Source organism: Corapipo altera, unplaced genomic scaffold (assembly GCF_003945725.1).
Source record: "Corapipo altera isolate COAL_440 unplaced genomic scaffold, ASM394572v1 57, whole genome shotgun sequence".
Lineage (NCBI taxonomy): Eukaryota > Metazoa > Chordata > Aves > Passeriformes > Pipridae > Corapipo > Corapipo altera.
In genome coordinates, this window is record NW_020884905.1 from 2685324 (window position 1) to 2699285 (window position 13962).

At 36.1% G+C, this 13962-nt stretch overlaps 1 protein-coding gene across 5 annotated transcripts in view; it reads right to left on the reverse strand.

Moving 5' to 3' along the window:
- Window positions 1-2155: 2155 nt before the first annotated feature.
- TMEM56 (transmembrane protein 56) overlaps window positions 2156-13962 on the reverse strand; it is a 34772-nt gene continuing 22965 nt past the window's right edge. For all 5 annotated transcript variants that reach the window (XM_027651810.1, XM_027651808.1, XM_027651807.1 and 2 more), the window contains exons 3-7: window positions 13470-13559; window positions 9004-9062; window positions 7089-7183; window positions 5087-5160; window positions 2156-2678 (exon numbers count right to left, since the gene is read on the reverse strand). In XM_027651810.1, coding sequence (XP_027507611.1) covers window positions 2363-2678; window positions 5087-5160; window positions 7089-7183; window positions 9004-9062; window positions 13470-13559 — 634 coding nt within the window. In that variant the 3' untranslated portion in view covers window positions 2156-2362. The remainder of the gene's footprint in view (window positions 2679-5086; window positions 5161-7088; window positions 7184-9003; window positions 9063-13469; window positions 13560-13962) is intronic.

Sequence of the window (13962 nt, forward strand, 5' to 3'; positions counted from 1 at the left end):
TTCAATTTACTCAACTTATTTTAGAAAGGAACAAGCTATTACAAAACGATTCCCTGATCTAAGGATGTTAAAAGCACAAGAAAAAAGTACTTCATATATACCTTTAAATCATAAAGGTGATAGAAACACAGAGCCTTTTTCGCAGCCTAGGTTTTGCATTAGATTGACTGAAATCACATTTTAAAAGATACCAGGTTCTGCAAATCAGCATAAAAGGGAGTCGGTTTCTTTCTGCAAAGGATCAGCTCTCAAAGACTATGGATTTAGCGGTGCCCAAATGAGGTACTGCGCTCACACAAATCATACAGCTCAGCAGATTAATTGCCAACTCTCCCAAGGCATAAACAGATCTTTTGTCTGCGGGCTTGTGAAGTATTAATAACCATAGAATCCAAAAACCAGAAGTACTAACAATTCTTGCTTTCTCTGTTAACAAGGCAGGATTGGGAAGCAATTTTAGAAAAAAGCCTGCCCAGCTAAACAGTGAAATTAGGCTTTTAAAAGTGTGTCTTACACTTGTCCAAACAATACTCCCTGACAGCATTTTAACTAGGGTACTAAAGTCACTGCAGCTGCTTTGATTATAAGGCATTTCAGCCTGCGCAGTCCTCCTGGGGTCTTACAGACCTCTGACTCCTGGAAGACAGGAATGCCGAGACCCTCAGCAGAGCACACAGCACAGGGCACTCACACCTCCGATGGCAGAGGGGAGAGCTCACGTCATCCAGCTTTGTCAGAGGGAACAGGACTTATCATCCTACACAGGGTAAATGCTTTATCTTTTTCTTTAAAAATAAACAGACTGCCACAATAATTGGGAGTGCGCTAAAGTCTCTGGGAAAATGGATACTTTTAGACCTTACCAGAAGTTACAAGAAATAACAAGTAATGTGAAAAAAAACCAACCAAACAAACAAAACCACAAAACAAAGCAAAACTACACCAAGGAAAAAAATTAGAGGTTAATCAGTCCCGATTCCAATATGGTTAAAAGTAAGCAAAACAAAACCAATTTACAGACAAGTATAGCTCTCAAAATCATTTTAAAATAAAACAAAACTCAGAATTTCCTCAAATTGTATTGTAAGTTATATTTAAGACTATTCCTAGATGATAAGGTTCCTCTCCAATGATCTCCAAACCTTCAAGTTCAGAGAAGGAGGAACTGAGTACCTATTGACAAATGTGTGGTTAAAAAAAAAAATAAGATTTTGTGTCTACAGAGGTGAACTGTTCCTTCTACAGAATGACCGTACAGCTTTACAGAAGTTTGGCACAGTTAATTCAAGAATGTTTTTAGTCAACACCTCGGACTTCTGACTGAATTTACATGGAAAATGTGACAAAAAACCTCAAGACTTCATATCAAATATGCCATTTCTGTGAGAAAAAAAACCAAACATTACTGGAAGTTATACATCATGTATACAGAAGAATTCTATCCCTTTGCAATTAAACTTTGAATCCAAATAGCCAATGGTTAAAAATACTCCAAGGAGAGTTGCAGCACTTCTCAAAGGTAGTAGCAGCAAAGGAAAAAGCACTCCAGTAAAAATTACGTTGTTTCCACACATTATTTATCATATTAATTTACAAAAAAAATTCCATGGGCAACCTAGAAGATGTACTATTGCATCTAATCTAGCACAGCAAGTGTGAATCCTTCCCATCAGAATGTGAATTTTGCACAGCAAGTGTGACTCCTTCCCATCCAAATGTGAATTTTAACAATTTTTAAGATATTATGTAGTCTTATAATACAGCATTTTAGATAAAATTATTTCATAAATTTCCAAAAATCATTTGCATTCGTATAAGGCAGAACAAAAAGCAGTAAAAGACCTCACAGAATCAGAGCCAAACTTTTAGCTTTTCTTGCAAAAATTAAAAAGTTGTCAAGAATCTTGATTGTTATTCCTAGAAGAAAACATAGAAACGTGACTGGAAAATTGCACCATATCGGGAGTTTGGGGAATTTTTCATTTTCTAAAAAAAAGAGATATGTCAGTATTCACTAGATTTATAAAACACATTAATCTGAGAAACCTGAGTGAAACATTTCGAATGCACTGGTGGACGACAAGCAAGTAACCAGTCTACTCCTTTCTAATTTCTGTAGCTTGTAACTGCTTAGAACAGACACGTGGAACTCATCTGTGTGAGCTTTTGCTTTTATTCCTCACGGGACAGGATCCATAAAGCGTGGCCCTGGGTGTGCAGGCAGTGTGGCTAGGGAAGGAGTAAGGTCAGTACAGAGGTAATACCTTGTTTCCTCAATAGGAGCATTCCATGGCAGAAATGTGCACTGTTTCAGTGAACCCAAATTATTTTCATAGCAGAAATTTCATTTTATGTATGATTTCTAGGCAGATTTTCCATTTCTGTGAGTTTTGGCTTCCTCCCGTCCAATAAGACAAATGACTTTGTAGCATCCTTTTGCTATTTTGACCATCCACATCACGTTCATAATATCCAAGACAACACTTGAGATAATCCAGGCGCTCTGGGCTGCAAATCCTAATCTGTGGAAAGCTTCTGTTCCAAAGGAAGCAATTACGTGGCTGTAATATATAGGCATGACGGCAATCCTCACCACGAAGAACACAACTGTCATCAGCACACCATTCATGATGTTGGCCTTTGAAGATTTGGGATATCCCAGTACTTCAAAAAACCACCTGCAAAAGAAGTGTTCACAGATACCAGGCAGACTTGAAGCCATCTATTTAAAAAATATTTAACTTTATGGTTATTTTTAATTAATAATTTATTAATTGCTTCTACCCTTCTAATTTCTCAATTATTGCACTGTGTCTTGGCTCAGCTGCAAATTCTTCTGCTTGGCTGCACTTTCTCCCTGCCACTTAAGCAGTGTGTCATAGCCTGTACATTGCAGAATAACACGTAGAAAATCCTAATGTAAACTGTAACCAACTGACAACCAGTGTGCATTTCAGTGACTACTGTGTAATAAACAATAATAAAATTATCTTTTAAAATGATGAAGATAAATTTATTACTTACTATTACAATTTGTACCAATGGGCAACTAAAATCCTCTTTGTTTCTCTGAAAGCAATTCTAGAATTGTCTTTGGGTATGGTAATCTAGACAGAGCTATAATTTATCATAATTGCGATTTTCTGACTGCTGCTCTTCAGCCTAAAACTGGAACTTCAAAAACAGACATTGTAAATGGCTCTCAACCAAGTCTCAGCTTGGAATGTGATGCAATGAACAAGATAACTCTAAATAAACTGCCTCTCCATCTACTACTGGGTCACAAGTGGTCTTTAAACAAGAATTCTTGCATATTAATTCCTTAGTAGACAGGGCATAACTTATCTATTGCCTGGCATACAGAGCCTGAAGATTGAATGCCTAGAAAAAGGAATAATGAACTCCTAATTCTTTGCCACTCATACTTAAACCAGAATAAACATATGTAAAATTTGTGCAGCAATGGCAGACGGGACCAGAGGAAAATAATTTAAATCACTGTATTCATGATGGGGAAAGGAATGAAATAATCAGTTTATTTAATTTCCAATTAATTAATTAATTAACTAATTTCCAATAAAATACAAGACTAAAAGTATTTAACAAAAAAAACCCCACAGTTCTAAAACTGATTTTAAAAGTAATTTTTAATTTAATTACCTACAGATTGCAACTTAAGTAATTATAGATATACTAAAAAGATTTGCCAGACATCCAGCTCTAACAGAAATACTCCAGAAATTCATTAAGCATGCAACTAGGGCAATTAAAATCCAGGCACTTGAGGTGCCAGTCCAGCCTGGAAGCAGGACGCTTCACCACAGAACACCTACTGGGATGATGAAGAGAAAGATCTGATATGTTTGGTCAGACTAACAGTCAAAGCCTGTACTTTCAATGGTACATACAATGCAGAATCAAAAAGTAATATAAAAAATGGTTTTCAAATATATTGCAATGTGCCAATAGCCAACTGGACATTGGCTTAGCAACTTCCCTCTCCCAGCAAATTTAAAAAAAAAAAAAAAACAGAAGTCTGTAAATCACAGTTACCATTACAATTTTACCCATTACAGTTCAGAATTAATTATATAAATACTGATACTAACACTAAAATATCTAAATGCTTGGCAGAGAGACAAAATCTCCAATTAGAGATCCCTAACAACACAGACAGGAAATACACAGACAGTTCTGAGATTAGAATATCTTTTTATATTTTAATAATAGCTCTCTTGGTAATACTACAAATGCAAACAAGAAACATACTGTCATTATCATTATCTGCTACTTACTGTCTTAAGGGTCTGATTCTCTTCAAATTTAATGGGGGAAAAAAATCATGCACTAATGAGATGACATCCCTTAGTGCAAGACACTTTATCTCCTGCAGTGATTTCTGCTATTCTGAGAAAGGCCTGAATGTCAGTATTCAAAGACTCATGATCTCACCATAGGCATTTTTAAAGTGTAACATAAATTACTTTTAATAGCCAGATGTATCATGATGCTTCCTAATGCCACAGTCTGAAAGGTAAGCATCAGTACAGGTACCCACTGAAACCCAGGATGAATTCCTGTCCTGGTAGAAGTCAGCTGAGAGAACAGCCATTCACTAGAACATGAATATCATTGTAAAACCTAGAATATAGTATCACCCTTTTAAGTTTTAAGAAGGGTTTATTTACTCTTTAGTTTCTCTGCACACACAGAGCACAAGCTACATTAAACTATAACCTCCTACTCAACTGCACTGGCGTAAATAAAAGCACCCTCTGGAGAGCTCCATTATCCCACCCATTTGTGAACTTTTTTGTTTGGTATTTTCATAAATTTTGGCATTTCATATGAAGTCTGGTCTAATCTAAAAAGGAACTATGGCTTAAATACATCAGTTATAGTGTTGCAGCTATAGCAGCAAAACATCTTCACAGCAAAAAAGACTTCCATATAGTACTCCTTAGTTCAATATATATATAAATTCCCTTTCAGTAGACATTCAAAAACTACAAAAAAACTTCCTGACAGAAATATAAATGCAGATTAGATTTTAAAAGAACTGTGGAAACATTCCCTAACCACTTACCGTTGATTGACAAAAGGAGTGGAGAACTCTGCAAGTAGACGGAAGTTTCCAAAATAAGCCAGCAGACCTTTGCTCTGGTTAGCAAAACAAAACAGACATACAAAAATCAACAATGTAGACGTGAAATTGTCATTAAAGTCTTCAAGTATACACAGAACTATACAACATCTCAATTTCTTTGAGAAATTCAGACTGATAGTGAGTTTGCCAGCTGTGGCCACCTTCCTTGCAATTTCAAAATGAGTTTTACCATAAAAGCTGCAATTTCCCTTCAGATATCTCCTATCAGTAGCTTCTTACTTCAAATAAATCTTTAAAAGACTTACAGCTAAGTGGCCACAGAAAGGTACCTAGAGAAGACTTGTACAAGTAGTCATAGGTTATAATTATCATGATACTATTACCGTCTAAAAGAATTATAAATATTTTTGATTTCTCAATGTTTAAACAAGCCCAAACAGGCACAGTGTATACTAAAGAAAAATCTCACTGCATTGCTTTAGGAACATAATTTGCCAAAGCAAAGATGAATTCTCAGCTCTGATTTGACAGCAGAAAGAGCCCTTTCATCCAAGGGCAGAGCTATATCCACATAATAATAACTATTGCTTTAAAAGTTCACGCTAACACTACATTTTCTGTTTACTCTAGCAACAACTAATGAATTTTCTGCATCACGGATTAGCTTTGGTAATGGTATTTTCATTTATCTAATATTCAGCTCTAATTCACTTTCATCCATGATAATATTAGTAGATGTAATTATCTTCAACCTGAAACAGAGTATTTACTTGTCAGCATACTTCAGCCCCTTTAAACTGTTACATGGGAAATCTGACACTAATCTGACATCTGGACACTTTTAATATTTTAAGCCTGGGATTCACACAGTGGGCAGGGAAAGAAGTGGGGTAAATGAAGTAAATTGTATTTTGTACGACTGCTTTACAGAATGAGCTTTTCAGAAGAAATTCAAGAGCATTATTCTATTCTGGACACCAAAGGGATTTCTACCAAGTGACCTGGACATCTTTGAGAAATTCCAGTAGCAGCAGCAGCAGCAGCAATGAGTGTCTTAGTCTTTATCCTATAATACAACCTTCCCCCTTTTCCCCTCACTGTATGTGCACCACAGATCTTTATAGATATAAAACAGTTAATGGTCTTTTGTTTCCCCACCAAAGCAACCTTAAACAAGAAGTCTCAGAGGATCACTTTGTCATAACTGATTAAAAAAGAAAAAAGTCATGAAACAGAAGAGAAAAAAAACCTACCCCAGAAAAAACACATCCACCTGACTATAGTACATTCACCACAGTTAGGGATCACTGACCTATGGCCTTGCAAATAGAATCACAGAAACGTTAAGGTAATAAAAGACCTTTAAGATCAAGTCCAATTTTTAACTCTGGACTGCCGTGTTCACCACTAAACCATATCCCCAACTGCCACACCCACACACCTTCTGAACACTTCCACAGACGGCGATTTCATCACTTCCCTGGGCAGCCTACTCTGATGCCTGACCACCCTTTCAGTGTAAAAATTCTTCCTAATACCCAGTCTAAACCTCCCCTGGCACAACTTGAGGCTATTTCCTCTCATCCTGTCACTTGTTACCTGGGAGACAGAAACAGAACATAACGACTTGAAACCATTTCCTTCTAATTTTCCGACTAAATATTCAAGTTTGTGCTTTTATTTGAAACCCTTTTCTATAACCATATGAAAAGCCCCTCTGTCAATGCCTCTTTACAGCAAAAACTGAGAAGAGTTTTAACTTCAGTCATTACACATTTTTGTTGAAGGAGCATAACTCTGAAAAGGCATGTGCTTACCACAAATAACAGATAAAAACATTTAGAAAGAATGATCATTGAAAGTATAAATATGTTTTTCATTAGCAAGTGAAAACTTTTTCAACATTAAGCAAATGAGATATATAAAAGCATTGTCTTCAATCTCATCTGCTTGTTATGTTACTAGAAAATACAGCACTTACCAGTACAAAATAGTAAGCATACAGAGCTGCCAAGTGATGTATTACAAAAAATTTGTCACCAATTGCCTTCCAGTAGTAAATAATAAGCAACAGATCTACAAAAGAACAGAAATAACTATAAAGAACATTTTATTATACAACCATTGACCTCAGAATAGTTTCTCTAAGTTTTAGAGATATGCCAAGATAGGGCATCAGTAGAAACCTTCTGAATTAATTATCTCTGAAGACAGCATCTTTATCCTAAACACTTCACTTCAGTCAAAACATTAAACAACAGTATTCTCCCAACAACTGCGATAAATTATTACTTTCCCCATCAATGGAAGGACAAAAGCAGTAACTTTAGCTGAAATATTTTGGAAGAAAAAGTGGATCCTGAATCTCATAGTGACTTCACACTTCTGACCCCAAAAATCTGGAACAACTGACAAAAAAAAAAAAAAAAGGCAGGGGGTCTACAGGGGGCATAGTAAATACACAAATACATGCAATAAATGCAGGGATCTATTATGGGGAACTTCTGAATCAAAAATAGGGAACAACTTACCAAAATATTTTGCAAAAGGACTTGGAATGAGAAGCATATTTATTTAATCCAAATTTTCCAATTACTGCAAAAATGACATAGTGGACCTGAGTTAACGCTACAGGGAAAGCTTTAACAGAAAAGTTCTTTCTTCTCTCATGATGGCCTGAGATTTCAGATTTTCTCTTCTGTACCGGAACAAGCAATTTCTGACCCTGCTTTCTCCAAGTGAGTACTTTGGACTGGAATATTAGTGACCAAGGTTCCAAATCAAAAACTTTACCCCTGTGTCTTTTTTATGTCAAGTGTCTGCCTTGACCTCTTTTATATTAGCTATCCTCAGGCAGGGCTCTATATCATCTGACATAGCCATTCCACTTCCTATTAATAATTAAACATTAACTATATAAGGAAGTGAGAGAGAATGAGTGGCCAGGTTGAGATCCCTGTTCAAAGGCATTCATTAATTCATAATTAAAATCTAATGCATAATTATTCAAAAATAGATACTGATTAATTTAAACATGGGAGAAGAAGTTATGGAAAAAACAGACTTAAACTAATCCACAGTTTAATTGAATGTGCTGATCACTAGATTATCAATTCCACTGGGGTAAGTAATCTAATCTGAGAGATAAACAAGTCCATGGCCCAGTCTCTGGCCAGAGACTTCATCCTAACACAAGAAGTTTTCCCTGAAAGTAGTTCAAGTCATAAGTTTTTATTTAGATAAGTCATTATTTTCCCCACATAACATAAAAGAAAGCTCCAAAGCATTTTGTAGCAAAATTTCCATGACAATTTTAGTAGACAGCAAAATTAAGAACATAAAACATACGTAGGAGTAAAGACCATAGCAAGAAAATAATTTAAAACTTCCCTGTTTTATACATGACTAACTTTTGGCTTAAAGTGAGACTAAAAGACGGGCAGGCAAGATCCAATGGCATCATTTGCCTCGGCTTGTATTGAGGGTTACTAAGATTCTTCTGCCAGCATTCTGAGGTCACAGGAAGAAATACACGATAAAAAAGCTACAAGTTGTAGACACTGTGAAGGGAGTGAAGGGCATTGCTCTAACACCTCCTCAATTGGCCAAAGGACAAAACTGAGCTGGAGTTTGTGGTTACATATCAAACCATCACAAAGCCACACTGTGGCATTTCCTCAGTGCTTGGGGAGATATTCCATCTTTCACATCTGCTAGCAAGATCCCGTGATTTCACCACAACCCACAACTCCATTAGCAATTATAAAGCCACAGCAGAAATTGTATTGTATGCACATATCACATCTTCAGCATAGCAGCTTAGTACGAATATATAGGTGTAGTCACTCAATATAAATATACAGGTTGCGTGTGTTATATACACATTTCATAATTACCAGAAATGAGGTAGCCTGTGGTAATAGCAATATTCAGCTTCACAATTGAAGGGTCACCCCTGTAAACATACCAAAAATACATAGTTACAGCCTTTATAACAAGGTAATTTGCAAAGGACATACACATATCAAACAGAATGTCCATCAGGTCACCTTATTGTTGGTAGTATCAGTAAGATACTACACAATCTGGTTAAGAAAGGTTCTAGTCATGAAAATTGATTCCTTTTCTACCCAGATAAAAGACGTCCACTAACTACCCTAATGAGGATCAAGCCCTGCCTTGCTAGAGGTTAGAACTCAAACACAACAAGTACTCCAAGCTGGCTTCTCTGGAAACTAAGGATGAAAGAGAACAGCCCAGTCAGTGTCTTTTAGCTTTAACTGTCACTCTGTGTCTCCATTTTTGTCTTCTGCCTGTGTCAAAACCTTCCTAAGGATGACAACAATGTCTTGCTCAGCTGGTGCTTTTCATATTCATAATCAGATGGATGCTTATAGGGATAAACAGAATAGAAGCAGACATAAAAGGAATTATTTGCCAGTTCTTTGAAGCCAAGGAACCTTCGAGGAGAAATGCTTTTCAGAGAAGTTTCACACCTTTTTGGTGCCAAACATGCAGCAGGCAAATCTCTCCGTAGCACACACACAACTTCGGTTCCTCCACAATGTTCAACAAACCCAAACTTGTGATTACAAATGAAAAAAGGGAAGCATCCACATTACAGCAAGCAACATTTGTACTTTCCTCTACTGTCCTCTGTGCATTCCTACTTTGAGGAGTTTGGTAAGCAAATCTCTTTTCCCTTGACATAAAGATCATAACTTATTTTTTTTTAAGTAAGTTGTGCAACTAATCTAGCTATGTTTTGTGTAAGTATGAATCGAATTTCAAGTGACAGATCAACCCATTCATAAAGTGTGGACTGCCCAAGACAAGCTGTGAAAGCAACCTTTGTTGTAAACTTTCCAAGAAAAAAAGGAACCTAACTGTGCTTACAGCCACCTCCAGTACAAAGTCTACCTCAGCCACAACACAGTAAAATGCTATTGTTTAGCTTTAATTTCCTAATCCTATTAAAATGGAGCAGTGAAAGAGATTTCCTGTATTATTAAAATCTGTTCACTAAATTTTAAGGCTTTCTTAGTGTCTGAAACTAACTGCTTCCCTCGGTGAGAGGGTAGCTAACAGGAAAGTAGGACTCCCAAAATCAGAACTGTGCTGTTAGGCAAAGAAAAAACACTATCAGGAGAGTCTGGAGCTCACTCCATCTCTTAAGGTTGGCCATAGGGTGCTCTTGAAAACAATTTGAGATAGGAACATTTTTCCATGGCTTCAAAACCTGCTTTCATGCACTACCTAGGTTGTGGGTTGAGTGCATCTTTAGGTTTAGACATAGAGCATAGACAGATGTGTTCTCACAACTTTAGCAGAAACTCTTTAGTTACAGTCCTCCTGTTAGAGCTCCCAGATGCAGCAGCAGCTTCACAACCCAACTTCTGTGTGATCCCAACACACTTCAACGCATCAGCACAAAGATTGAGCCTTCATATTCTTCTCCAGAGAAGACTGAGTATATGAAACTTATTCCTTGATATTGGTAAACATGACTTAACTGGATGAGACAGGGAATGGTTCACTTCCCTTCTTTTTTCCCCAGAGAATGGTCACTTTGCAACAAACTTCTCTAGACTTTCTAAACCAACACTTCAACAACATATATGGCTGCACTGTCCGTCTGTCTCTTCCCTTCAAGTAAAGTCCATGTTAGAATCCCAAATTAATCTCAATTAATGGAAAACTTAGAGTTTAGTCTAAAATATTCTAGATTTCCTCATCTACCTCCTTGAATGGAAAGTGCAATGGAGTTAATGAGCCCTGATATTTGCAGCCTAGTTTTGATGCAAGCAAGAACCAGGAATGACAAACAGGGAGTGACTTGAATAAGCAAATGGGAAGAGCTATCTCTTTGGTGATTGCTAAGGAGGAATGTGTGGCAAATGAATTACACGTGAACATGCACAGGCAGACAGAACAAACAAAAGTATGCAACTGACTTTCTTCAAAGTTCTTTGCAGATACAGTCATATAAAAGGCTAATCAAACATCAGACTTTGAAAACTGTAATGACTTTAAAGTGAACAGTCATAGGAAAGAGTCTACAACTTAATTCATTTATTTCACTTATTTACATCTTCTCCCTCTCCTTATCTGATCTCTACCACCTCCACATTTCCTACTGTGTGATTCTCACCACCTCAAAAACAATTTCTACATAGTTTATGTTAACTAGTCTGTAGTACATATAGAAAAGAAGGAAAAGTGCGAGGAGAAGTTCCAGACCATAAAAAAATGTATATATACACAACACTGATGCTTCCCTGTAACTTACCAATGCTCCAGTCTTTGTTATGAGCTATCCTGTCTAGTTTCAGTAATACCACAATTCTCTCTCCATTGAACCCAAACCCTTGGCAGGGGTTCTGATCCCTCCCAAGACATTGGGGTATCACTATCACCATGTATTTAAGCTTTGCATGAACCCAGAAGTTAGGCTGGCATATGTAGAGGTTCAGAACTGGTGATTTTTCATTATAGATAATAGATTTTTCATTATAGATTTCTTTAAATTCTACAGAAAAAAAATGATTGGATACTGTCATACAGTCAATGACTACAAGAAGATGGTGAAAATAACTAAAGGAAAAGATTGTCTGTATTGAAACCTCCCCAGTAGTCAAAAATCTGAGCATTTTCAGACTACCTGGGCTAGAGCTGTGCAACCAACCTGCATGAAGGATTCCTAGATATTACTCACAAACTATTGAAACTAGATTCACAAATATTTCTTGTATTATTAATAAGAGATTCCTACAGGAAGGCTTATGCATCCTTCATGTCTGTAAATGACCAAGTCCCACATCTTATAAGGGCATTACATTCCCAGACTGAGCAGCCCTATAACAGTCCCATATAATTTGTTTTTTTCCTCTTCAGTCTTACTAAGGCTTCATAAGCAACATTAAGTTTTCAATATATTATACAAAAATATCTATTTATGTATATTGCAACAAAAAATTTCTCAAACTTACTAAGAGCAAAAATAGTTTGATTCCTATTTAATTTGAATTTTTCTTGGAATTGCTTCTGAAAATTTAGGAAATGTAAAGATCCAATTTATTTGTCATAACCAAGAGGCTTTTATTTCTTCCATTCATGACTTCTTTTGTACTGTTTAGAACATCTCCTCAGACAAACTAGGATAAAAGCTTCTATCTGATAGAGCCTACAACACTCACCAAGAGAGCCATAATAACATGCTGCTTTTCAACATGGTTAACAGATCTCATAAGATATTCAGACTGTATTTGATCTCTCTAAAGATATCAGGACGCAACAAAAAAAAACCAGCCAACTTAATCATATATCACTACATACAGAAGAGGCCAATGTTGCCTAAATATGTGTTAGGCATTAGTGTTACATTTATTAAAGTCAAATAACAGGTCCATGGCAGAATGCTTCAAGAACCCAATCCTGTCTAGTCCATGCTACATTGTCATTAACTTACAATAATGTAAGAGGAGAACAAGCATCAGATACTGTATTTATGTGAGTTTAAACTGACTCTCAGTGTGGTCCTTTGACAAGGTGACACGCAACAGTCTATGACAGAAGCATGAAATGAAACTTAAAATAATTAGTTATTCCTCAGGAAAAATATGGTCTCCTCCTCCTATAGGGAAAGAGTTCCAGAGAGTAATGAGTGAAGTATCAAAACACTGGTACCAATCTATAATTAACTCAAACAAAATGAAGCCATATTGTTCCTCCTCCCTCAAAAAAGTGAAACAAAACAATATCATTAAAAAAATCAAGAAAATATAAGCTTACTATATTTTGTTAACTAGATAAAATATTAGAAGCTGATTTATTAAATATTCCTATTGCTTGTGAAGTGTTTAGCTCTTGAAACTTTCATACTTTTGCTAAAATGAAAATTGAAGGAGCTTTATGGGAGGCAGAAATATAAACATCTTCATTTATCAATTTAGACATATATATTTTAGACATATAATAGGCCACTCCAACTTTCACAGAGACATACACTCTGCAGATCTGTAACAGCTTTTCAATTTCACTTTAAAATTATTAAAGAGCATAGTATGAGTCATGCTGACTTAGTTACAGTTTACTCTTTAGTAATTTAATATGCTATTGCAAATCAATTGCTTGTATTTTATCTATTCTGCTTCACAGAAACACACTGAACTAAGACACTAATACTGACAAAATAATTATCAGATTTTCAAATAGCACAGACATAAAAACAGACACATCACAACTGCATATTTTAAAAGGAAATGAAATAATTATTTCAGTAATTAATACAGTGCAGGATTTTTTTTCTCCTCAATTATGTTATTTTATTATGTAAACACAATATATATGTAATGTGCCTTACCAGAGACGGTCAGTATTAACAGCATCATCGTACAACAAAATATATAGGCAAAACCCTCCAACCACCAAGGCGTGGAATGTGGACACTGTCCTGAAAAAGAGACCACAGTCACAATGGCATACTGCCATTCACAACTTCTTATACTGTGCTTAAGGTAGGATGTTTCAAAAGACATTCTCAACTGTATCCAGATATTTCTGTGGAAGACAGTCATCTGCTCTTTACGCTATATCCAGCCACTTACCCAATGACAGGCGGGAAAAAAAGTCAAAAAGAAAGAATCTATTAGATTGGAGCGGGACTGGCGATACTAGATAGAAAGTAGAGCCTCAAAAGTAACACAGATCTAAATTTTCCTCCAATTATTCCATATATTAATGAATCCTTAAAGACAATATGATATTTAGTTCTCTAAGAAATGCTTTCTGGATTGTCCCATTTGCTGGAAAATTTGTGTGCATTTCATATTCGGATTGGCTCGTGAGTCCTGCAG